The following is a 27,252-nucleotide window of genomic DNA, read 5'->3' as shown; positions in this document are numbered from 1 at the left end:
TTTAATTTTTGTAGAGATGAGGTCCCAGCTATGTTGCCCAGGCTGGTCTCGAACTCCTGCATTCAATTAATCCTCCCACGTTTGCCTCGCAAAGTGGGGAATCAGAAAAGTGAGCCGACACACTAGTATTAAAAAATAAAAACAAAAGCAAGAATCTGACAGATAGAGCCAGGTCTCTTCAAGGGTCTCTTCATAGCCCTTCTCAGGCTTGTACGCCTCATAAGAAAACTATCACATATGACTGCAAAACCCACCTTACACCAAAAATACTTCTGCAAGGACATCTGCCCAGCAACCGTTTGTCTAACCTCAGACTGGTGTCATCCTTGTTACCAATCTTTGTAGTCAAGGATAATAATTTCAAAACAATCACATAAACCTCCTCATTCTTCCTTTAAAAACCTTTGTCTTCCCTTATCTCCCTGAATAGAAACATAGTTTACTCTGGCAAGTCTATTCTTTAATGCAACTTCCTATTCCCGAATAAATTTTTTTTTAATTTTTTATTTTTTTAGATGGAGTCTTGCTCTGACGCCTAGGCTGGAGTGCAGTGGCATGATCTTGGCTCACTGCAACCTTCACTTCCTGGGTTCAAGCGATACTCCTGTCTCAGCCTCCCAAGTAGCTGGGACTACAGGTGCTCGCCACCACACCCAGCAAATGTTTATATTTTTAGTAGAGACGGGGTTTCACCATGTTGGCCAGGCTGGCCTTGAATTCCTTGTTAAATACAGTGAGTTCTAAATTTCTCTTCAAAGAACCAGTATGTCAGTACTTCAGTTCTTTGTTCTCCATTTTAAAGTTTAACTTCCTCGTTTTCCTCATCTCCTTGCCTCTAGTTTCAGTAAACGACCTTTTCTGCCAGTTCTAATCAGTAGTAATTCACAACTGTTTCCCTGGTGACCTGCTGCGTCCTGAGTCACCCCTGGTCACCTGCTCTGTCGTGAGTCACCCCTGGTGACCTGCTCTGACCTGAGTCACCTTTAGTCACCTGTTCCGTAACCGTCCTTCGCGCCGAAACTACTCACCTCCCCACCCCGGCTCATACCCCTACTCTCTTTAAAATAGCCAATCGGAATTAACTTAGACTGTGCGGTCCAACCCTAGCCAGCACGGGAACCACACAGCACTGGGGACTACCTGCGCCAGGGATAAGAACTCCTTCCCCTCCTTTGATCAGGTGTGTTCTAGCCATTGCTCTATCCGTGAGACGCACCCTTCTATAGAAGTAAATTGCTTTGCTGAGAAAATTTGTGCTCGAGTGTATATGTTTTGTTTTGTTTTTTTTTCCTTCTTTTTCTGAGACCGAGTCTCACTCTGTCACCCAAGCTGGAGTGCAGTGGCGTGGTCTCGGCTCACTGCAAGCCCCGCCTCCAGGGTTCAAGCGAGTCTCCTGCCTCAGCCTCCCAAGCAGCTGGGACTACAGGGGCGTGCCACCACGCCCGGCAATTTTTTTTTTTTTTTTTTCAGTAGATACAGGGTGTCACCGTGTTAGCCAGGATGGTCTCGATCTTCTGACCTCATGATACGCCCGCCTCGGCCTCCCAAAGTGCTGGGATTACAGGCGTGAGCCACCGCGCCCGGCCAACGTCATTTTCTTTTCGAGCGTCCCCTCTGTTATTTAGCGAGACACACTACTACAATGGAGAAAAAAGACACCTCCTCCTTCAAGCCCTGAGAGCTTCAGGACTTTGGCGAAAAGTCCGCGCCTGAAGCGACCCAGTAAGGATTCTTGGAATCGTAGTCCAAAGGCATCCCCTCTTCTGCGCAGATTCACAAGTCCCTGTGGACGGAATCCTTGAAGTGTAGTGCCGCTCAGTCCTTCCACCGGAAGTGTCCGATCGGAATCAGCCCCGTCCGAGAGGTGAGTCCGGGTTTGGGGACCCAGACGTCCAGCCCCGTTTCCCCCTCCAAACATCCAGTCCCTCTCATATTGCCTTTGAAATTAGCAGCCTCTGGGTGACTAGACCTTGGACCTCAGAGGAATCCCGGAGAAAGGTGGAACCAGCTTCGGCGTTGGGAGGGCAGGCACGCTTACGTATTTAGTGAGGGTTTGGCGGTCTCCATAGTTACCTCCGCCGCGCGTGACGTCATAGTGGAGCGCTGAGGGCGTGGTGGCGTGGGGTGGGGCTGTCCTGCTGATCCTGAATTTGGGGTCACTGGTAAGAGGAGTCGCCCATTCCAGCCAGGTGGAACGGGGAGGGGTGTCAAATGTCTCGGATCTGTTATTGTCTGCCAAAAGAAACTGCTGTGACGACCATCCCCAGTCCCCTGCTTCTCTTGGGAAGAGTAACTGCCCTTTTGTAGGACACTTGGGGACAACCCCGGCTTGTCCTGAAATTTATCGACACGGTAAATAGTATTTCCTGTGTACCGAGGATGCAGTGAAACCAACACTGACCTCCTACCCTTGAGAAACACAAGGTACTATGGGAGCCTTTACCAGCATGCCCCTTGAAGCCTCTGTTCTGCTTTGTGGTCTCTACCGGATTTCCCCTGACTCTCTCCTCCTCCACCAACAAAACTCTCACCCGTCTTCCCCTCCTCCATATACCCACCAAGGCATGTTCATCCATCAGGAGCCCTCCTCTTTAACCTCCACCTTTCTTATAATTAATTACTCGTTCCTCTCTGTTCTCCTAGCGTTTGTTTACACTTCTGCTTACCCGTTTTTGTAAGTCCTCCTAACACAGTATTATAAGGCACTAGATGCTCAATAAATATTTATTAAAGCTACTAACTTTAGGGGGACTAGGTTTTAAATGGATGAGAAATGATAAAATACCTGGAGATAGGACTATCAGCTGAGATAACATGTCGTAGAACCAGCTGCTTAGCATAATTGAAGTTTCATTCGGATTATATGGGCCTACTTTATACCCATCTTACTATGGTAAATGAGATCATGCTCATTAAGCATTAGGACACTACTTGGTTAGGGCATCTAGGAAACATAACAAGAAACATCAAAGGAATGGCCCAGTAAAATATAAGAGATTGAGACTCTCTGGTTAATATACCATGGAACTAACCGCCCCCCCCCGACTTTTATTTATCATTGATAAATTTTGTTCTTATACTCACTCAAACTGTTTGTTTTCCAAGGTTCAGTCTGAACCTGTGATATTTATTTCATACTCTTGGAGAATTAATACTGATAGATATCTTCAACTACCCTTTTCATGAATCTTGTCTGCGGAGACCAACTCGGTCGTAGAGACCCTAACCCAGGCGCTAGAGAAATTAAAGACACACACACAGAAATATAGAATGTGAAGTGGGAAATCAGGGGTCTTACAGCCTTCAGAGCTGAGAGCCTTGAACAGAGATTTACCCACATGTTTATTGACAGCAAGCCAGTCATAAGATTTACTAAAAGTATGTCAATGAATAGATATTAAATATTCATATAAAGTTAATTTCTTGCAAATGTTAAGTAAATGCACATTGAATTTAATTTCTATATGTTTAAAAATGTATAGATATATGCAAAAAGAAATAAATTCATCTAAATATTAGTAGCATTTTTTAAAAAAAGTATTCCTTATGGGAAATAAAGGGATGGGCCGAAATAAAGGGATGGGCCGAAATAAAGGGATGGGCTCTGGCTAGTTATCTGCAGCATGAACATGTCCTTAAGGCACAGATCGCTCATGCTATTGTTTGTGCACAGTTTAAGAACTCCTTAAGCCATTTACCACCCTGGGTGGGCCACGTGTTCCTTGCCCTCATTCCGGTAAACCGATCACCTTCCAGCGAGGGCATCAAGGCCATCACAAGCATGTCACAGTGCTGCAGAGATTTTGTTTATGGCCAGTTTTGGGGCCAGTTTATGGCCAGATTTGGGGGCCTGTTCCCAACACTTGTCAAAATCTGTCTTTCCATTCCAAGTTCTTTTCCATTATTGAAATATCATTGTTTCTGTTGGAAATATTTTTCCAAGTAGATGTCTTATTATCATCTTAAATACAGATCATCCAAAACAGAAGTCATCTGAAACTTTCCAAATTTTTCCTTTCATTCAGTCAACAAATATGAAGCCTTAAGAACACTTAAGAATGCATGGTCCTTAACCTCATGGAACAGCAATCAGTTGATGAAAAAAACAGCCAAACAACTAAAAATAATACAAGGACTTATATATTCATATATGTGTGTGTTAGGAATTGTAGGAACTCAGACTAGAGTTGAGCAATTTCTTAACAGAGGCAGTAGAATTCTTAGTCACTCCAGCCACCACACCCTGTAAGCTGATCTCACCATCAACCTGCTGCTCATTCCCACTTCCTCAACTCTGTTCCTGTCCTTTCCTTTCTGAATCTTTCTCATCATTTATTGTCCAATTTAAGCCCTATGTTAAATACAGTGAGTTCTAAATTTCTCTTCAAAGAATTATTATGTCAGTATGTTCAGTTCTTTGCTCTCCATTTTAAAGTTTATCCTCGTCTCCTTGCCCCTAGTTTCAGTAAACAACCTTTTCCACCAGTTCCAATCAGTAGTTCACATCTATTCCCCTGGTCACCTGCTCTGACCTGAGTCACCCCTGGTCACCTGCTCTGACCTGCATCACCTTAGTTACCCCTTCCATAACTGTCCTTCCTGCTGAAACTGCTCACCCCACCACTCTGGTTCATACCCCTACTCTCTTTAACATAGCCAATCGGAATTAGCTTAGACTGTGCAGTCTAACCCTAGCCAATAGGGGAACGACACAGCAGTAAGGGCTACCTGCGTCAGTGATAAGAACCCCTTCCTCTCCCTTGTTCAGGTGTGCTCTCGCCATTGCTCCATCTGTGAGACACACCTTCCTATAGAAGCAAAATTGCCTTGATGAGAAAATTCATGTTCGAGTGCTGTTTCTTTTGCCGCACCAAAAATTTATTTCTAACACCCACCACCTCTGGGAAATACCTTCTACCATTCACAGTCTCTTCCCACCGCAGGACAGTTAGAACATTCAGCATCTCCACCATAAATTCATTTTATACTTCGATATTCAACATTTAACAAACATGTGCAATGTATATGTCATGTTAAATGTTTTCTCATTTAAATCTTTTATTTCCATGTTTTATCATTTCTTCCCAACTAGTTCACAACCTCAAACACTTCTTGTTTAATCCATTAAGCTGTATATTAGAATACAGATTTTCCAGGCATATGCCATACTGACCAAGTTACCATCTCTAGGAGCAGGGCCCAAGTCAGCATCTCCAGAGGTAGGGTCTAAGGACCTGTTTCTACCAAAGATCCCATATGATGATTAGGCAGCAAGCCCAGTGTCACATTCAGACTTTCTTGTAAATCATTGCTATACAACTTATAGCCCAACACTTTGCTTGTGATAAGATTCTTAATAAAATGTATGTGATTGCATCAGTCAGTAGTCAACTTAGTGAAATGTTCAGTAAAAGAACCTCAGGCCTGGCACGGTGGCTCACACCTGTAGTCCCAGCACTTTGGGAGGCCGAGGTGGGCAGTGGGCAGGTCACAAGGTCAGGAGTTTGAGACCAGCGTGGCCAACATGGTGAAACCCCATATCTACCAAAAATACAAAAACATTAGCCAGGTGTGGTGATGTGCATCTGAAATCCTAGCTACTCAGGAGGCTAAAGCAGGAGAATCACTGGAACCTGGGAGGCGGGAGGTTGCAGTGAGCCGAGATTGTGCCATTGCACTCCAGCCTGGGTGACAGAGTGAGACTCCCTCTCAAAAAACAAACAAAAAAGAACCTCATACTTTCATGAATACAGTGGCTTCTGTCTTTTCCTATTACTACCCACCCTAGAAATGAAGAACATATTCATCTCTACAGTGTTCAGCAGGTCATTCTGCTCAGAAGAATTGACTCTTCTTCAATGACTCCTTAGTGCCTAAAAGATAAACTCCAAATTCATGAACTTGACATTTGATGTTTTCTACAGTGACATCTCCAAGCTTTGCCTCGATAATTTTCTTATACAAACCTACTAAACATTTTGCTTTCCCACTTCTGTATTCCTGCCCTTACCCAATTGTTCAGACTGTTTCTCTGTTTGTAATTTCCTATTTCTTTATCTCCCACATCCCAGTCAAATCTTTTCTATTCTTCAGAATTTCATTTTTTCATTAAGCTTCCCTTGACAACTGCAACCATCTGTATTTTTCCCATCTCCTATTTTATGAAGCGCTTCTATCATTTTTCTTTTTCATCCTTATTTTCTCTGTGACTTTTAAAATTTAATAACATGTACTTTGTTAATATTTAGTATTATATTTAAGTTTATTGTTTCTAATTTAAATTCTTATTTTTAAATTTAAACGTTAAGCTATCTTGAAGCAGAAATCATAACAGTTGTATTCTACAAACCAAGTATGTCAGTGCTTTTGCATACAATAAATGCCCAGTAAATTTTTGTGTAATGGAGAATGATGATTTTTATTACGTGGTCTTTCATCTTCTTAGACAGTAATAGTAATTTATGATCCCTCAGGAGGACTCTTGAAACTAAAGAAGACCCTTTCCAAAGCAGTTCTGATAATATATTCTTTCCACAGATGGCTACGGAATCAAAGAAAGCTGCAGCCCAGAACTCTCCAGAGGATGAAGGACTTTTGATAGTGAAGATAGAAGAGGAAGAATTTATCCACAGGCAGGACGCTTGCTTACAGAGAAGTGAACTTCTTAAGCAGGAGCTCTGCAGGCAGCTTTTTAGGCAGTTCTGCTACCAGAATTCTCCTGGACCTCGCGAGGCACTGAGCCAGCTCCGGGAGCTCTGTTGTCAATGGTTGAAGCCGGAGATCCATACCAAGGAACAGATTCTGGAATTGCTGGTGCTGGAGCAGTTCCTGACCATCCTGCCAGGAGATTTGCAGGCCTGGGTGCATGAACATTACCCAGAGAATGGAGAGGAGGCAGTGACCATAGTGGAAGATTTGGAAAGAGGCACTGATAAAGCAGTACTCCAGGTACATACGGGATGGGAGATCTAACACCTCCATAATGGATAAAGTCCCACAATGGGAGGAGAGGCCTGAGATTGCGTATCTAGCTTGCAGGAGCTATTGGTTGAATGTGCATTTATGTCTCCTCTCCTGTCTGTTTGATTCCACGTGACATTTTACAAATGACTCAGACTCGATTCTTCCTTCCCCAGTTTTGTATTCCTATGGGAGTTTCTCTTCGTTGTTAGAAGATGTTTAACACAGGGATTCTTTTATAAGTCCAAATGTACTTTATTTTTCTCAGGTTCAAGCCCATGAACATGAACAAGAAATATTCAGGAAAAAAGTGTCACCACCTGGACCAGCACTTAGTGTCCAGTTACAGCCAGTGGAAACCAAAGCCCATTTTGATTCATCAGAACCCCAGCTCCTATGGGACTGTGGTAAGGGGCAGAATGCCATACAGTGCACATCACTAAAGAAACAAGAGAATGAATCTCCCTTCACAAACTAGTCTTGGTAACTGTAGGTGGTCCTTTCCTTTATTACCCAATGAAAAGAGAGAACTTGTGGCCAGGTGCGGTGACTCATGCCTATAATCCTAGCACTTTGGGAGGCCGAGGCAGGCAGATCATGAAGTCAGGAGGTTGAGACCATCCTGACTAACATGGTGAAACCCCATCTGTACTAAAAAATTAGCTGGGCATGGTGGCAGGCACCTGTAGTCCCAGCTACTCAGGAGGCTGAGGCAGGACAATGGTGTGAACCCAGGAGGCGGAGCTTGCAGTGAGCCAAGATCGCGCCACCGCACTCCAGCCTCGGTGACAGAGCGAGACTCCATCTCAAAAAGAAAAAAAAAATGAAATGAGAGAACTTGTTTTCCTGTGAGTCTTTGGCCAATTGTGGGGGAAAAGATAATTTTGTTCCTTATCCAGAATATTTCCAAAACACAGAACATTTTTATGGTATGACCAAATTAAAGGAAATAAAAGTGAATGAGTGAGAAAATATAAAAAGAGAAAAGAAGCAAAAGAAAAAGAAATACATGGGCAGAAGCAAAACATGTTCATAGAGAAGTACATATAATGATCAAGAGAAACAGATACACGATGATATACTGAGAAATAGTATATAATTCACAAGTAACATAGACCGTGGTCCATATTTTTCCTCTTATGCTCTTGGTCTTATAAAGCTCTTTTACACTTTTATAGAAAGTTAGCTATACTTCTAGAGACTACTTCCATAGACTACACATCTCTGTTCTAAAACTCATCTATTTAAAAGATTCATAGATACAGTATCACTTAAGGTGTGAATGGTCCCTATAGTAAACCCAAGAATAACTTACTGTTTGTTTGTTCATTTGTTTTGTTTTGTTTTGTTTTTTCCTGAGACAGAGTCTTGCTCTGTCACCCAGGCTGGAGTGCAGTGGCATCATCTCGGCTTACTGCAACCTCTGTTTCCTGGGTTCAAGCAATTCTCCTGCCTCAGCCTCCCAAGTAGCTGGGATTACATGTGCCTGCCACCAAGCCTGGCTAATTTTGGTATTTTTAGTAGAGACGGGGTTTCACCATGTTGGCCAGGCTGGTCTCAAACTCCTGACCTCGTGATCCACCTGCCTCAGCCTTACAAAGTACTGGGATTACAGACATGAGCCACCGCACCCAGCCACCATTAATTTTTAATAAATTTCTACACATTCTGCCTTCAGGTTTGTTCTGGAAACATCTCCATCTATCCTATATAAAATTGTAAATTTCCTTCACCCCACGAGCAGCACTCCCTAACCCTCTTTCCTGCCCTAGCATATTGTAGACAAAGGATACCTTATAACAATGAAGGGCAGTTCAACTCCAGCATGGTATAGAGTTGTGAGCTACAAGGTGGGATTTGTGAAGACTAGATCATAAATGGATCTTGGAAACCAGGCTGGGGAGTTTAGTCTTGTAACAAAAAAGAGAGAGAGAGAGAGAGATTCAAGGTTTTTGAGTAGAGTATGTAAGGATGACAGTGTTTAATGACCATTAGTCTAGTAAGGATCTTTAGGATAACTAGGAAGAAGAAAAGTGCAGTCAAAACAGCAAGGAGGCAGTTAAAGTCTAGATAGGAAATGGTGAGGTTGAAGGCTATAGCAATGGTAGCAGAAATGTAAAGGAAGGGATTTATACAAGGGACACTTAGCGGACAGAGATGACAGGATTTAGAAGACTGATTAACCATGGAATATGAGGAAGAAATAGACGATAGTTGGATGGAAGTTTTCTCACACATACTTCAGAGTAACTTATAGCTTTACTTGTGTTCTCATCTGCTTTCTTTGAGGTAGTGCCTCCATTTTCCCTCTAGAAATGTATCATAGATCCAAGGTTCCCAAGATCCCCTTCAGTCAACATTGTAGAGTTCCTTCTCCTTACTCTGTCTCCCCCTATCTCTTGAGTTCTTGCTGATGGCAATCCTCCTCCCAATCTTTTCTAATATATATGCTTCACATGTCTGATTCCTCTCTCTGCCAACCACTGCAGGCATTACTTGTTCTTACCAATGTTTCTTTCATTCCTGTCATCCTCTTTCCTTCTATCATTCCTCTTATATGAAAGGTCATATATTAAAGTGGGCATATCAATATGTAACTATCTTGAGCATGCTGCAAAATTTTCTTTCTTCTAGTGCAGCAAACAGGTGATATTTACCTCTTTCTTTTTTATTTTAGATAATGAGAGTGAAAACAGTAGATCCATGCCAAAGCTGGAAATTTTTGAAAAAATTGAATCACAGAGAATTACATCTGGAAGAATCTCAGGATACATATCAGAAGCATCTGGTGAATCTCAAGACATCTGTAAGTCTGCAGGCAGGGTAAAGAGGCAATGGGAAAAAGAATCAGGGGAGTCTCAGAGACTGTCATCTGCCCAGGATGAAGTTTTTGGTAAAATCCTCGCCCACAAAAATACAGTCAGAGGTGAAATAATAAGCCATGATGGATGTGAGAGGAGATTAAATCTGAACTCAAATGAATTCACACATCAGAAATCTTGTAAACATAGTACCTGTGACCAGAGCTTCAAATGGAACTCAGATTTTATTAACCCTCAAAGAATTTATGCCGGAGAAAAAATTCACCAATATGGAAAATCTTTCAAGAGTCCAAAACTTGCTAAACATGCAGCAGTTTTCAGTGCAGATAATACTCATCAGTGTAATGAATGTGGGAAAGCTTTCAGGCACAGCTCAAAACTTGCTAGGCATCAGAGAATCCACACTGGAGAGAGACGCTATGAATGTAATGAATGTGGGAAAAGCTTTGCAGAGAGCTCAGATCTTACTAGACATCGGCGAATTCACACTGGGGAAAGACCCTTTGGGTGCAAAGAATGTGGGAGAGCATTCAACCTGAACTCACATCTTATCCGGCATCAGAGAATTCACACCAGAGAGAAACCCTATGAGTGTAGTGAATGTGGGAAAACCTTCCGAGTGAGCTCACATCTTATTCGACACTTTAGAATTCACACTGGAGAAAAACCCTATGAATGCAGTGAGTGTGGAAGAGCCTTCAGTCGGAGCTCAAACCTTAGTCAACACCAGAGAATTCACATGAGGGAAAACCTATTCATGTAAGGGACTTAAATTTGTATGTAAATGCTGAGGAAATGACACAATATGAAAAATATTAAATAAAAAATAAATATTGGGCAAGATGAAAGACTGAAAGACCAGTGTCTGGTCTTCATCTGTGTGTGTGTGCTTTCTGTGAGACTGATGATGTACCCTTTCTTTCATTGACTACTAAAGTCAAACCAAAAGAGCTACATTTAGGGGGCCTAATAAATAGGGTAGTCTATGGCAGTGCAATGTAAAGAAATAGAGACTGGGGAAACAAGCATGATTACAGTGTGGGAAGAAAATAAAGATTTAGGTAAAGAGACTGATAATCAGTCCTAGTTTATTTTCCTAGTTAGTTTTGCACAAAAAGAGGTCAGCTAAACCCAGGAGTGAAATAGCTTGCACAGTGCACTGCAGAACAGTGTTTTCAGAGCATCCCTTTAAAAACTGAAGACCACAAAACTAAGTTAAATGCTCATGTTAAGTTAGAGAGTCATGTTAAATAAGGACATATGTAATGGTGGCATTCCTATATGAGGCCAAAATCTGTGTCCAGAGGTCATACCAGGAAGTAAAAAAGCAGAAGAGCACCCCAGGGAAGAGGCCAGAATCCAGATATTTAAGTAAGATAGGAAGAGAATAGAATTGGGTTAGGAGTGAGAAAATGTTCAAATTGAACTAAACCTCAGAAGTTGGAGGATAGACACAGGATAACCGGGCTTTTACTGGTTTTTGGCACCTTTCTGGGGTAGGTTGATAGGGACTATAGGGAGCTCTCCTGACAGAAAGTGATAGGATTCTCTGGCTACTGGCAATTGTGGTAGATTACTGAGGAAGTTAGTACTGGAAATAATGGTCCTGAAATGTTATTTCATTGCTGCTGGCTGCTGTCTACAGAAAAGACTGAGAAGAGAGTGTAGAGCGATAGTATATGAAAGAGGGTAGGGAGGAATGATTTAAGTCTGAAACATTCCATAGTATGTAAGGTTTTTTACATTATAAAATGTAAACAGGAGCTTGATGTTAGACGTATGATCATGTGAAATGTACAAAATCTCCCACCAAGAGGCTTTGTAAGAGATAGCATTTACTTTCAATGACTTTAAAAATGTCCTGACAGGATCTAAGTAACACAATATTTGGTTTGTTTTTTAAGGTAATGTTGAGCCCACAGTTTTTTACAGGTACTGTGCTAGTATGTCCTACCTCATTCTGTAACGGTTATTATTTTTCACATTTTATAGATGAGAAAACTCAGCAGTAATGAAGTTAACTATCTTGCTAAAGATCACATAGTAAGTGGTAGAACCAAGATTTTCACGCACATTTTATTCCAGGACCCTAGTTCTTAACGCTTGAACTTGATTATGTCACTGAAAATATTCCTATGGAATATAACATCAGAAAAGATAGCGCTTGTACACCACAACTCTAAAGTTGGTGGCGGGAGAAAGAGGGAGACCTAGCACCCTTGTAGAAGGTTAATCCATCAACATTTCAAAATCATGGAGGGAGCTGCCACCCGCTAGGCTAGGAGCCCACTGCACCCTTAAACCCCGCGGCGGCTCCCTCCCGGTACGGGGCGCGCGAGACCACCACGGAGAGCCTCTTCCTAGAGGGGCCAGAAGCAGCAGGAGCCCCGGTACACGCCCATCTTCCGGCCAGGATGTGTGTCCTGGGTGAGTGAGTGTCCTGTGGCGTCTGGGACCAAGTTTGTGGCCCAGGGTTATGTGCGGACTTCACACCTCTAACTTTTCTCAGGGTTCCTGTTGATTGTTACGAACAGGATTTCGGGGATGAAAGTAGCAGCTGCAAGAGGAGGCTGCGACTGAGACCCCAGATTCGTCCCCCCTCCACCACACACAACACCAAGATGGGCCCCAGGAGGGCATGGAGAGAAGACTTCCTTTCTTCTCCTCTCCCCTCCTGGCGCTGGCAGTATGAAGCTCCCAGAGGCATTAGTAGAGGAGCCCTGTGGGAGAAATGAGGTGTATAATCACACTTAAATCTGTTTATGCTGTCATTGAACCTCTAAACACAATTGGATCATTTTCTGATGATCAGAAGTGTTATATGTAGATGTATTTGTAGTGAGACACACTAGTATACTTGCTTTGGTGTCTTAATTTTATATTTGTAGTCAAGCTTCACATTGTTTCCATTGTTAAACTTAAAAAAAGTTGACTCGCAAATGAGAAATGAAGATTATAACCTAGAATGCACAGAATGGCAAGCCACTAATGCATTCAGTGAGGGAAGGGTAAAGGCAAGTTTTTATTAGCAAAAAGAGAGGTTCATATAAGCTGCTTAGAGGTCGTGTTCACTGGTTTCAGAGGCTCAAAGCTGGAGTTGTCAATTCATGGTGGATTTCCCATAATTGGGCAAGTGTTCTTTCCAGAACATCGTATCTGAATTACAGCAGTCGTAAAGAATGTCTGCTGATAAACCTTGTCAAAGCAGGAGATGCATGGAGGAAATGAAAGAGTTTCTTGTGCGGTGTTTAGAAAGTCCTTGGAAACAGTTCTTATCTCAAACATGTAAGCATGAGCCTCCTCTCCTTCATGCCTTCCCAGCCGTATTTTACCTGGGTCTGACAAAAGTGATTTCATCCTCGTATCTGCAATTTTCAAATCATATTATTAATTGTATGTCTGTCTTACCTAGTTTGTGCTTTCTGTCGCACATGATAAAATTCACCCGAATTGTCCATTTTCCTTTTGAATTAGTGGTTCAATCAATGAGCTTCAAGATGATTAGATGTCTTTAATCTTAAAAAAAAAAAATAAAGGTTCTTAGCAACCTTTTCATTTCTGCAAGTTAGTAATGATTTATTTTGCCTTGGGAGTGACCCAAAAGAAACTTGCCCAAGGACAGCCTCCTTAAAGCAGACTTCCACATACCCCAACCTGCAAAATAAGACTTTACGTGAACTGTTACAGCCCATAACAGCTGCAGTCTTGACTATTAAATCTCAAAGGGAATAGAAAAGTCGCCTGACAGTTAAAGCATAGGAGTACACTTGGGGCCAAGATATGGGCTACTTCATATGGAAGAACTCCAGCAACCAGGAGGTAGCTCATCAGAACGTTAGGCATTTCTGCTACCAGGAGACACCTGGACCCTGTGAGGCTTTGAACTGATTCTGGGAACTTTGCCATCAGTGGCTGAGGCCAGAGACCCGCACCCAAGAACAGATCCTGGAATTGCTGGTGCTGGAGCAGTTCTTGACTATCCTGCCAGAGGAGCTCCAAGCCCAGATGTTAGAGCATCAGCCAGGGAACAAAGAGGACGTGGTGATCATGGCGGAGGATTTGGAAGGAGAGCTTGATGAAACAGAATGTCAGGTGTGATTAAAAGGCACATGAACACCCTAGCCAGAGAAAGAAGCAGCCACACACCCAGGGAAGCAAGGTTGCAGAGCTCAATCTCCACTCCCTTCTCTGTGTTTCTCACTCTCATCCTTTCTGGTTGCTCCTTACTTCTTAAGGGTGGAAGAAGACTGTGTCAGCATTCTTTCTCTATTCTATGCCCTGAGATGTGTTCTCTAAGATGTCTTTTAAATATATTAACTGTGGTTCCCTCATTGAGTCTTTCACAAGCCCAGCCATATCTAATTGTTTCCAAGTTGCAGCCAGTGCATGTGGAATGGGACTGCACTCAGAATATCATCATCAAGCAGCACAGGAGCCACCAACTATTCCTTTCCAGCCAATGAAAAGACAGTTTAAATGGGAATATCCAGAATTCCAGGCCATTCATGAGCAAGGTGAGCATCGCAATCCATCTCAAGAGAAAGGGAGTAGTTGAAAGCTCTGCCAGTTACCCAGGCTGAACAGCATCAGGAGCATCTCAGACATAAAACCATGCTGAATCAGACTGAAGGTCCATCCCCTGAAGTACTACATTCCAGCTTATGTGGCACTAACAAAGGACCTGATGCAGAATGGCATAATGCTGTCCTCCCTCATATCAGCCTCAGCAGGAAGTTGTACACTAGCTTCCCTAATTTCTTTTAAAAGCTATTCTAGGCCATTCTCATAAAACAAAAGTACCTTTACTTTTTTGTAATATTTTCATAATATATAACTTCATATACCAATCTCTACTACACACTTAGTGCTTTCTCTGTAAAGTAGACTTTACTCTTTTGTCTTAAAATTACCTTTTCTGAATCCCCTGGATCACCTAAAGCCATTTTTTACCCTCTTTTCTGTTCCCTTGTAATAGAAGCTACATCATTGACCCGATCTTTTAGACCCATCTAAACATTTTTATTCTTTAGTCCCTGTTGTCTTTAATTCAAACATTACAAATAATTCTAAAATATCCCTTAGGTCAGTCGTCTTCAGTATTACTTCCTCATTGGACCCATTACTTCTAACTTCGGTATGTTGGAATTTGTCCTGACTCTCAATAGAAACAAATTATTTTTCTCTTACCTGTCACTTTCCACATGCCATCTTCAGACCTTCCACTCACTTTCATCCTCCTCTACTTTTGACACTCATTTTTACTCCCATTGCTCAACATAGCTCTCCTCTTGGTTGTTCCTTTATTCTGTATCTTCCTTTGCTCAGTGGTTTGGACTGAATGTTTGTGGTCCCACAAACAACCCCCAAACAATTTATACATTGAGGCCCTAACCTCCAATCAGTTGGTGTTATAGATGTGGCCTTTGAGAGGTAATTAGTTCTTGAGGGCAGGGCCCTAGTATAATAGGATTAATGCCCTTTTAAAAGCAGACACCAGAGAGCTTGATGTCTCTTCCATACACATGTGAAGGTAAGGTCTTGTGAGCACAAGAGCAAAAAAGTGATCATCTGAAAGCCAGAAGGAGAGCCCTCACCAGAAACCAACCATATTAGTACCCTGATCTCAACCTCCAGAACTGTGAGAAAATAAATTTCTCTTATTTAAAACCACCAGTATAGTATTTTGTTATGGCAGCCCAACTTAACACCACTTCATGTCCCAATTCTGTGGAATAATGTGCACGAGAGGTCTCCTTCCATTTACCAGCTATCTTATTCCTCACTTACAAGGAATATATTCTCAGAGATATCACAAGCAGGGAAGATAGTTATCTGCATGCGGCATAGCTTGCTTGCTTAAAGAAAAGGACAAAAGTATTAATAGTAGATTTTGACTGAAGAACCATTTACATTTTCTAAGGGCCATTTTTTCACAGAAAACCAGTGTGTGCTCCCAAAAGTATAAGTAACCCAATTTAGTATTTTATTCAAAGTGAAACATATACTTAGGAATAGAATTCATGAAAAAATTTAAAAATATAGGATGCATACTCCATTCACAGTGGCTATATCCTAGAAAATCCCTAAGTATTACTCTGTACTATATTTCTTTCCCTTAATTTGGGGAAACTTTAGTTACTGAGATTATATCCTTGAGATACGGAGATCTTTACGATTCAAGACTCAGACTTAACTAGCCTAGTTTTCCTTTTCTTTATTCTGGTTCCCCATCTTCCAAATGAGTCTGTAGTTGGAAACTCTCACCCCTTAGTTTCCTCCCAATCAGCACCAGTTTGGGGGAGTTAAGGAATTATTTTTCATTTCCAGCTCTGGCTCTAAATAATGTGTCTCCAGCAGTGAAATGTAGGCCAAGATAGCTCTCTGATATGTAGCTCCTACAAAGGAACCCACTTCTCAGAAGCACTGAAAAAGGCAAATTATGAAGGTTCATAATACAATATAATAAAAATTCTTTAGTCATCCACTATTACAGATAATAAGCCCAATTTTAAATTCATACTGTGTAACAAATTTGAATTTAGAAATAATTCCTCTTTATTCTTTTCATTTCAACCCAAAGTTACTTACTGATACAGTTCAGATATGTGTCTCCACCTAAATCTCATGTTGAATTGTAATCCCCAATATTGGAGATAGGGCCTGGTGGGAGGTGATTGGATCATGGAGTTGGATCCTTCTGAATGGTTTAGTGCTATCAGTTCTCCTGATAGTGAATTCTTGTGTGATCTCGTTGTTTACAAGTGTGTGGCACTTCTCCCTTCTCTGTCTCTCTTGCTCCTGCTCCTGCCATGTAAGAATCCTGCTCTCCCTTTGCCTTCTGCCATAATTGTAAGTTTTCTGAGGCCTCCTCAGAAGCCAAGTAGATACCAGCGTCATGCTTCCTGTACAGCCTACAGAACCAGGAGCCAATTAAACCTGTTTTCTTTATAAATTACCCAGTCTCAGGTATTTCATTGTAGCAATGTGAGAATGAACTAACACACTAACTCTCAAACATAACTTTTTATGTATCCACATCATTTCCTAAAATTTTGTAGAAGTCTTAAAATATTATATTTTAATCCCATCTTTCTCATCTGAAAGCACTGACATTCCATGTTTTTTCAAGAAAAAATATTTGGTTAGAAACACAGCAAAGTTTGTCTTCTGAGTATGTACATTTTATAAAGACAAAATTAAAACCCTTTATAACATAAACCCTGGGAAAAGATTTTGGTCCATAGCCTAGAAACACATTTGTAATATGTTGCTTAAATGAGATTCATGACATTTTAACATGTATTTTATTATTGTTTATTTCTTTACTTATATGTCATATAATCCTTTTGTTCTTCTGTTTTGATTTGGCAGAGCCAATACTCACCTATACTACAGCTTTCTTATGCCAGCACAAGAACGCTGTATTCAAAATGCTTTCCATGTATTACCTTCTTTTATCCTTAGATATCCTTGGCAGATAGTAGGGCAGATATTGCCCTCATCTTATTGAAGAAAATTCTGGGTATAAGGAAGTCAAATAACTTGTCAACAGTTACACGGTTATGAGGCAAAGCAGCAACAATCTCCAAAGCTACAGCTATTTATATAAAGACAATACATAAACACTTACATTATAAGTGTCTAGTGCATTGCAAAGAAGACTTATGAGTGTTTAGCTAGAAGACTGAAGGAATTCAGGAAATGCCAATCCAAAATATGCCAATTTGATATATGGGTTAATTCTAGCCAAAGCCACTTGAAAAACAACAAATGTAAGGAGAAGCTTTCTCTGAACTCCCCCTATCTGCCTAAAGACAGATCCTCCAAAAGGAGCTCAGTTGTCATCAGTCCCCTCCCTGAGAGTTTCATCAACCAGGGAAGATTAACTCTTATCACAAGAGAAGGGGCTAGAAGTTGACACAACACCTAGACAAACTTCTTCAAAAACTATCATCTCTTCTTCTGAGGACCCATTCATCTTTCCTAAAAATTATTTCTCCCCTAAATTGCCTACATCTCACCTCCCCTCCCTTGTAGATAGAGATATAAACTCCTGAATCTCACTGGTGGTTTAGGTGTATGCTTTTTTTTCTGTACTGCCTCCATGCACATAATAAAATTGTACATCTTCTCATGTTAACCTGCCTGTTATCAGTTTCTGTCATAGACTCAGTTATCAAATCCTCAGAGGGTAGAGGGAAAGTCTTTTCACCTTGCAAGACATTTTGAAGAATCATCTCCATATGAGGGCCATCAAGTCAGGAAAAAATGTGCCATGTGAGAAGGAAATGACCTTGGAGCTTTCTTTGTGCTCCTTCTCATAGCATCCTTTTCCAAAATGCATTATCCATTGGGAAAGGCCTGAATTTTTAGCAAAATTGGCCCCCATATTTATTCCATTATTAGAGTCTCTTATCTACATGGAAGTTTGGTGCCTTATCAGAGTTGAGTTCACCCAAAAACGTCTCTTACATTCATTGCATTCATAGAGTTTCTCTACTGTGTGAAGTCTCTTGTACTGAATAAGGCTGGCACTTTAATTTAAAGCTTTCCCACATTCTTTACATTTATAAAACCTCACTTTGACATAGATTTTCAGGATAAGAGTGTTGACCAATTACACTTATTACAATGATACAGTTTCTCCCAAGAGTGACTTCTCAGATACCCAGTTAAGTTGGAAACACTAAATAAAGATTTTCCCACTCATTATAATTATAAGGTTTTTCTCCAGTCTGGTTTCTTCTGTGTCTAATGAGATTTGAGTTCCAGGCAAAATTATCCTCACAATTACAACCTGTATGTTTAAAGGCTTCTCTGCAATTGTCTTCCTTGTCAGTTTCCCCATTGAGTCTGCTAGATCTTGATGCCTGGCCTCAAAGATGTGTGATCTATGCAGTCACACAGGCCACAGGGCCCAGTATTCACGAGGGTACTGTGTTTAGAGGGCCCTGAGCACAGTTTAGTGCTTTGTTGTCACAGGCTTGAAACTGTTAATTTTACCTTTGAACTTGTGTTTTGTAAGTGAGGTAAGTAGAACAATAGAGCATACACATGAGCAGAAGCTTTCCATGCTATATGTGTTATCCGTGGTTTCTTGCTGCACCATTCACATATGGCACTTGTGATCCTCCATGAGCATGGAATTCTGGTGGGTCAACAATGCATCACAGTTCATTCAGCAAGATTCAAAGTGAGTACAAGGAAAGTATTTGAGTAAGCTGGGGCACTCACAGCCTGGAGAGATCATGCTTTCTGCAGGAACTAGAACTTGCTTTTAAGTCAGAAATCTGTCAATGGCAGGGTCTAAAAAACTGGAGTAGCCAAGGAACTGTCAGGGCTCAAAGCATGGTGTGCCAAAGTATGGCACCTTGGCATGTGCTGAAGGAGATAGGAGGACTTCAGAAGCAAGAAAGTCTCTCTGACCTTCTCCTGCCTCCTGTCTCTTGCCCATCTTTCTCTTTGTTCTGAATCCTGCTCACATGGTGACCTACTAAGGTCACTCTCTCTGACCTACCTCCCTTGAAAGTAGGTCACAAGATCCTCATGGGTCAGATGTCCTGCCTTATACTTAAAGGAAAGGAATTCATGCAGAGAGACCAAGAAGAATCTGAACAAAGAGACCTTGCTCAGTTTATTACCATAAAATCATACCCTTTTTGTTCACTCAGGTTTCTTCACAACCATCTGCTTTTTTCATCATACTTAGGCTAAAAATACAGTTTTCCCTGATTCAGTCTTCATTTCTGAAGGTTCTTGTGGCACGTAAAACTTTAATTAGATAAATTTGTAATGCTTTCCTCTTGTTAATATGTCTTTTGTTATAGGTGTGTCAGCCATGACTCCTGTGTTTCATAAGGAAAAAGTATTTCTTTTTTATTCATGTTACTTTTTATATTAGGCAAACACTTCCTGAAAATGACACAGAAGGAAAGGGAAAGATCGAATAACTCATAGTTCTTTTTTCTTTCAATCCTTCCTAACTCATCAGTAAGCTAAAGATAGAGAGTTTTGGTAGACTGTGTGCCTTTCAAGTGATGAGTTCGTTTTATACAGTGTTTTCATTAATGTGGTAAGAACAAAATACATATGCATGTAGAAGCTACAAAATATGAATTTTGTGTAATCTTGGTAATTCTACACGAGATAAATGCTTTTATGTTTGCATTTAAAACTGGCATTGCATAATATAAAGATGAACAATAAAATTAATGCTAATAATTTAAAATCCACCCCTAGCTATTATGTTTCCCTGACTGGTCTATAAAAGAGGGAAAAATAATTTTCCCTTTACCCTTCTAAGTTTTTGTTGGGGCCCCTGTAACAAAAGACAAATTAATAAGAAAAAAACAAATAAGATGGTTAACATGTAGTATTATATCTCATGTATGCATGGGGAAAAGCTCAAAGAAAGAGTAACTCTCGAAGAGATGGCTTAGAATTCAGGCTTAACCACCATCTTTAGCTAAAAACAAAGAGGTGTGAGAGAGACCAGTTATGGGAATGACCAGGAAAAGTAAACAAGAATAAGGTTTGTTGTACAAATTAAAGTTTGTGCCTTCTCCATTGATATGACTGTCTTGTAATTCAGAGTCTTCCTTCTCTTCCTGGTATAGAGAGGGAGACACCCTTACAAATAGAGATGTCCTGTTTTATAAATACAAGTTTCACTTTCATTAGGGTAACTTCCACCTTGGTTTCAGATCTTCTCCTGTGTTTGCTGTTTCTCAGAATAATCCTTATGTCAAAAAAGTGTATTTGGGGTTGTGGGGGGAAAAAAAGAAAATAAACCTTTTATCTAAGAAATGTGAGCCCCTTTAAATTATCAGGCCCAGAGAGACATTAGAATGAAACAGCAGTCATGTCACTCTACCTCAAGTTAAATAATTATCTCTTGAAGCCACCTGCTGTGTGGACTCTCAAATAACTGATGCCAAGAAGCAATAAAGTACAATATGCTGGACACCATAACTCATACCCCATAGTTCATATAGCCAATGTTAACATATAGCCAATCATTAATCAATGTTATCTCTGTAAACCAATGAGAATTACTGTCAAACAATGTTGCATCAGTTCACTCCTTGTTCCCTTTGACTTTAAAAGCCTGCTTGTAACCAAGGCTGGCACAGCACTCCCCAGGCAACTTGGAAGTGTGTCCTGGGCAGCTGTCCTCACTTTGGCTCAAGTAAACTCCTTAAATTATATTTTGTGCCTCAATCTCTTCCTTTTAGGTTGACATTTTTGCCACTGTGAGCAGGATTCAGAACAACCCATCCCCTACCATCCAACATTCATCCTGGACTCAAGAGGTTGGCCACCTCCAACCCCTTATGTTCACTCTTCTGACTCCGAGAGAAATTGTTGAAGATAAAGGGGTAAGTTCTACTGAAAATCTGTACCTTTTCACTTTTTGGTTTAAAGTCTATACTTTGTTTGTGCTATTCTTTCCAATCCTCCCTTTCGAGAATGAAGGTTTTCTGTTGTTACCCTGCAGATAGAAGATTTGGGTTACAGGAAAAACTGCCTTTTCTGCCTCTGCCTGAGGACAGAAGGTTCAGGTCACAGTCAGGCAAAGAGCTTTGCAGAGAATTCCTGCCTCTTCCACCTCTGTCCCACAGAGGGTTTGGTTCAAAGTACTGGCAATTAGGCACTGGTGGTTTCATTTCACATGGCATGCTTTTAAGACTACAGGTGTTTTCTATTGCTGGAAATCCAGATGTAGATTTTCATTTGTTACCAATTCCTGTTAGTTATAACTGAAAAATATATGAGGGTGAGTTCTCTTGCCCTGAAGAAAAGAAGCAATTGCGCCTTCTGACCCATTCAGGTGTTCCAGATGACTGAAGACTTTGCAGAGGTGTCAGGTATATGGCCTAGGATGTGAAGTGGCCTCGTAGAGCATTCCTCACCAAAATAACATTTTAGGGATCCCTTTCTGCTCTTCAGGTATAATATGAGGGTATGGTCCCCTATACCTTGAGCACTCTAATGTCACCTGGTAGTTAGAGATAGCCTAAGATATGTAAGAGAACAATTCATAACTCTTGGGTGACACCTAGAGCAGTGACACTTACAAGCAGCACACTTGGACTCTAAACACATTCCTAGCCTTAGTCACTTTTGAAAAGTTCCTAAAATATGAGAAATCAAGCCTAAAAATCTGAGCACTCTTTTAAGGGACAGCCACCTTTAGAAATACCAACTGAATTTATAATGTTTACGGAGTGTCCTCTTATAAACACCTAGGAACGTGGACCCACCTAAACCAGGATGGTCATAGCAGCAATGGCCAAAATAGGCATCTTTAGAAATGGCTAAAATCATTTATTGGTGCACACAGTTGGAAGAAGCTGGTTTAGAACCAGACAAATTGAATGGGGAGACTTACTTCCAACAGCAACTAGAAACTTCTAAAGAAATTCTGAGAAAATTTCTCTATTCAAGAATGTGACAGGAAAATACCTTGGGCCCCGAAAATCACTAAGCTGAAGGGAAAACTCAAGCTGGGAGCTACTTAGGGCAAACCTGTCTCTCATTCTATTCAAAGTTTTCTCTCTGCTCACTGAGATAAATGCATATCTGATTGCCTCCTTTGGAAAGGCTAATCAGAAACTCAAAAGAATACAACCGTTTGTCTCTCATCTATCTGTGACCTGGAAGCCCCCTTCCCACTTCCAGTCTTCCTGCCTTTGCTTCCAGTTGTCCCGCCTTTCTGAACCGAAGCTATGTACTTCTTATATGTATTGATAGATGTCTCATGTCTCCCTAAAATGTATAAAACCAAGCTGTGCCCTGACCACCTTGGGTACATGTCGTCAGGACTTCCTGAGGCTGTGTCACGGGTGTGTGTCCTCACCTTGGCAAAATAAACTTTCTAAATTAACTGAGACCTGTCTCAAGTTTTCGGGGTTCACAAGAGGTAAACAAAAGAATATCTGAAACTATTTCTGAATTTTAAAAGACTTCAGAGACTTGCTTTCTTTCACCTCCAGCTCTTCCTCCTTCTACTCCTAAAATAGCCTCTGCAAAAATTATAACTCAGGAAATTATGACAATGAAAGAGATCAAACTAACCAACTCCATCTTGTTTGTAAGCTCTAAGCTGTCCTTGTTCATCCCTGGGCATAGGCCGAACTAACCTTGGGAAGGAATTTATCATTTAACTTTGAAACAAAAATTATAATAGCCCTTTCCCAGAAAAACAAAACAAAAAAAACACACAAACCCTTCTTGCCTGGGGACCAGTCTACTTTAGTAGTACTAACAAATTAGCTGTAAGATTACTGTTTGAGGCCATGCAGCCTCCAGCTGCAAGAGTCTGAACCTCCTCAAGGGGCTCCTGGGAATAACATCACTGTTGTAAACCCCAAGATCAGTGCTTGAGATATTTTGCAGATCCTACATTCCAGTGCATCAGCTGACACCACCAGATGGGTAATCTGGATCAACCAGTTCTGCAGTCTCACCCAGGAACAGAAGACAGCAAGAAAAACTCACTTGGACCCCCTGTGATTCCATCTCCAACCTGACCAATCAGCACTCCCCACTTCCCAAGCCCCTACCTGCTAAATTATAGTTTAAAACTCAGATCCCTGAGTTTTCAGAGACTAATTTGAGTAATAATAAAACTCCAGTCTCCCATACCATAGGCTCTGCATGAATAACTCTTTCTCTACTGCAGTTCCCCTGTCTTGATATATCAACTTTGTCTAGGCAGTGGGCATGGTAAATCTGTTGAGTGGTACATCCCTATGCCTTCATATTCTTTCTTATCTGAACTCCCCTGTCCTAACTTGCCTCTCCTTCCATTATCACTGCCTGAGGAAGTCTCCTAGGTCTTTTCTAAACATGTAGATTAGAGTAGAATTCCACAAGGTACTCAAACATCAGTTGATTCTGTACTTGATTATTTTGAACGATTTGAAGACAACTTTTAAACAAAATTCTGAATGGCTGATTCTAATCTCCAAGATCACCAGAATGATTATCTTATAAATTCTACTTTCCTCAATGACTTAAATGAGGACTTGGTTATCTTAGTTAAAAGACACCAGCTTAATTGGGTGAATATATAAATTCATGAATTAGCAAGCTTAGCAGATCAACTTTCTAAAGCTACTAAGAAAAAAGAAAATAACTAAGGCCTCAAAGAGGCCTTAGTTTGTAACTACGACAATTGACTAGTCAAACTAGGCCTTTTGAGAAAAGATGAATGATCCTCGTTCTAATGACAAAAGAGGCATTTGCTTCTATTGCAAAAAGCCTGGCCATTTTATTTATTTATTTATTTATCTGAGATGGAGTTTCGCTCTTGTTGCCCAGGCTAGAGTGCGATCTCAGCTCATCGCAACCTCCACTTCCTGGATTCAAGCGATTCTCCTGCCTCAGCCTCCCAAGTAGCTGGGATTACAGGCATGTGCCACCACGCCCGATTAATTTTGTATTTTGAGTAGAGACAGGGTTTCTCCATGTTGGTCAAGCTGATATCGAACTCCTGACCTCAGGTGATCCGCCCACCTCGGCCTCCCAGAGTGTTGGGATAACAGGCGTGAGCCACCGTGCCCGGCCATGCCTGGCCATTTTTAAAAGGATTGTGGAAAACTTAAATGACAGCAGGAACAACAAGAGGACAGGGCCTGACAAGATAAGTAGGGTTGCTTCAAGGACCAAAAGGGGGCTTCCCCATTTCTCCAAATGTATCTTAAATCTTCATGAATGGAGAACAGACACATACCCTCAAAACACCAGAGCTACTTTTTCTGTCCTCTACCCTACTACCTTAAACTGTCTGCTTCCTCAGAGTAATGCAACTAAATGGTAGGGGTATCTAATCAACCTATTACTGTATGTAAGTCCAAAACCTTAGAATTCCAGGTAGGCTTACTCAGTGTTGTTCCTTTCTGCTTGTTCCCTCAGCTCCCATATATCTCTTAGGCAAATATTTTTTGGAATTTCAAAATGCACACATTTTCTTCTCTTGAAAGGGAGAAATGTATTTAAATTTGTAACAGAAGGAGCAAATGAACAACTATAGAATAAGAATGAAACTCCTAAGATTATAAAAAATATACATCCAATAATATTTTTCTACACTGGGACTAATAAATGCCACTGATAATTTATTGCAAGCTTTACCAGACCATTTATGGTCCCGATCCTCCGCTGACATTGGTAAAATGTATTCAGCTGCCACCATTAAAGTGGAAGTAAACCCGATTAAATCCTTACCCAATATCAGCCAATACCCTTTGAATGTCTTGCTGGATTTTGCAGTCTCTTGAAGATATAAATCTTATTATTTATTTGAAATGTTAACATCCAAGGAATTAGCTTAGCAGCATTCTAGCTGAGATCAGATTTGAAAGAGTTAAAATTCTTTAGGCCATCACAAAATTCCTTTCCTCAGTGGATATGTTACCAGAAAGGGGTTCTGATCCAGACCCCAAGAGAGGGTTCTTGGATCTCGTGCAAGAATTCAAGGCAAATCCATGGAGTAAAGTGAAAGCAAGTTTATTAGCAAAGTAAAGGAATAAAAAATGGCTACTCCATAGGCAGAGCAGCAGCTTGGGCTGCTTGACTGATAATACTTGAGTATGTGCTAAACAAGGGGTAGATTATTCATGAGTTTTCTGGGAAAGGGATAGGTAATTCCCCAGAACAGAGGGTTTCTCCCCATTTTAGACCATATAGGGTAACTTCCTGATGTTGCCATGGCATTTGTAAACTGTCATGGTGCTGGTGGAACTGTCTTTTAGCATGCTAATGCATTATAATTAGCATATAATGAGCAGCGAGGACAATCAGAGATCCCTTTCTTAGCCATCTTGCTTTTGGTAGGTTTTGGCTAGCTTCTTTACTGCATCCCGTTTTATCAGCAAAGTCTTTGTGACCTGTATCTTGTGCTGACCTCCTATCTCATCCCGTGACTTAGAATGCCTTACCTCCTAGAATGTAGCCCAATAGGTCTCAGCCTGTATTTTGCCCAGCCCCTTTTCAGGATGGGGTTGCTCTGGTTCAAACACCTCTAGCAGACACCATTAGCTCAGGAGAAAACAAACAAACAAACATATATTAGAATAAATTTGAGTTATTTGTTTCAAATTATTTGTATGACTCTTGACATTTTGGGGTACTCATTTGTGATTCTTTTTTTTTTTTTCTTTTTTTGAGACGGAGTCTCGCTTTGTCGCCCAGGCTAGAGTGCAGTGGCCGGATCTCAGCTCACTGCAAGCTCCGCCTCCCGGGTTTACGCCATTCTCCTGCCTCAGCCTCCCGAGTAGCTGGGACTACATTAGCTGGGACTACAGGCGCCCGCCACCTCGCCCGGCTAGATTTTTGTATTTTTTTAGTAGAGACGGGGTTTCCCCGTGTTAGCCAGGATGGTCTGGATCTCCTGACCTCGTGATTCGCCCGTCTCGGCCTCCCAAAGTGCTGGGATTACAGGCTTGAGCCACCGCGCACGGCCATTTGTAATTTTTTCTACTATAGGAAACTAAAATACTCCTCTCTAAAATACTGAGCTAGAAAAGGTAAAAATGCATGAGGACATTCTGCCTCCTTCCTTGCTTGCCTGATGGCAGGAAAGCAATTTTCAAAGACAAAGGTTTTCCTGCCTTTTCCCACCTGAAGACTAGTCCTTTTACAAAGCTTACATATCAGCTCAGAGACAGCCCCAGAGAATCTAGAAGCAGACTTTACTCTTCCCATAAATTTACTTTTCCATATTTTCCCACCTTTGGCACTACCCCTATAGGCACCTTTGGTTTTCCTGTTTTACCAGCTGTCTCTTTCAATCTTCCATTTGGCCTTTATGTGTAGGACATCAGCTGAGAAGCAGAGACCCTAGAGAATACGGCCTGACTAAAACATGGGTTGTATACCATTTGTGGCTTGCAAGAATTTCTTTCTTTGACATTTGAGGTGGTTCTGGGTCTTGTGAGGACTGCTTTGCACCTCTTTAGAGATTTCCTTGTGCATCTTTGGTTAAGATGCACAAGGCCTTACATAAGGCTTATTGGTTCAGGTGAGTCACTTGAAAAGGTATCTTTAGTTTAAAAGAAAGGAAAAAAAAAAAGCTTAAAAGCTAGGAATATTGGCTGTTTGTCCCAGATGAAATCTGATAAAAGATGTGAAAAGAATTTTATTAAGAGCTCTATGGTCAGAAGTCAGCTTAATTAAAAGCTGATAATCAGGCCTGTGTGTGTGTGTGTGTGTGTGTGAGTCTGTGTGTGTGTGCGTGAGATGTATGTATATATGGCCTTTCTGCTTTTTCTCTTTTGGATTCTGTTTCCAGGAATTTTTGTTTGTTTGTTTTTTCCGTCAACATAAACCACCTTTTAATTATATGCTTGGTCCCTCGCTTTGCTTGCATGACTTTTTTTTTTTTCCTTTTTAATTATTATTATACTTTAAGTTCTGGGATACATGTGCAGAATGTGCAGGTTTGTTACATAGGTACACATGTGCC

The 27,252-nt window shown here is 41.1% G+C and overlaps 2 protein-coding genes across 4 annotated transcripts in view; one reads left to right on the top strand and one right to left on the bottom strand.

Annotated features, from left to right (window-relative positions):
• The first annotated feature begins 1,178 nt into the window (after nt 1-1,178).
• On the top strand, nt 1,179-10,638 carry ZNF165 (zinc finger protein 165). 3 transcript variants are annotated; one of them, XM_011944913.1, is made up of 4 exons: nt 1,179-2,424; nt 6,538-6,948; nt 7,229-7,367; nt 9,638-10,638. In XM_011944913.1, exons 2-4 carry the CDS (start codon nt 6,538-6,540, stop codon nt 10,543-10,545), a joined length of 1,458 nt encoding a protein of 485 aa, XP_011800303.1. In that variant the 5' UTR covers nt 1,179-2,424; the 3' UTR covers nt 10,546-10,638. The 3 variants fall into 3 exon arrangements, with proteins under 3 accessions (XP_011800303.1, XP_011800305.1, XP_011800304.1); XM_011944915.1 differs by having other exon boundaries at nt 2,081-2,162; XM_011944914.1 differs by having other exon boundaries at nt 2,139-2,352.
• A 959-nt stretch (nt 10,639-11,597) lies between these two features.
• Nucleotides 11,598-27,252, bottom strand: part of LOC105513870 — a 62,549-nt gene continuing 46,894 nt past the window's right edge. The window contains exon 2 of the mRNA XM_011944919.1: nt 11,598-12,502. Coding sequence (XP_011800309.1) covers nt 12,307-12,502 — 196 coding nt within the window. The 3' untranslated portion in view covers nt 11,598-12,306. The remainder of the gene's footprint in view (nt 12,503-27,252) is intronic.

The sequence above is a fragment of the Colobus angolensis genome, unplaced genomic scaffold (genome assembly GCF_000951035.1).
Source record: "Colobus angolensis palliatus isolate OR3802 unplaced genomic scaffold, Cang.pa_1.0 Scaffold237, whole genome shotgun sequence".
NCBI lineage: Eukaryota > Metazoa > Chordata > Mammalia > Primates > Cercopithecidae > Colobus > Colobus angolensis.
The sequence above is the reverse complement of the archived record's forward strand: the minus strand, read 5'-3'. Positions and strand labels throughout refer to the sequence as shown.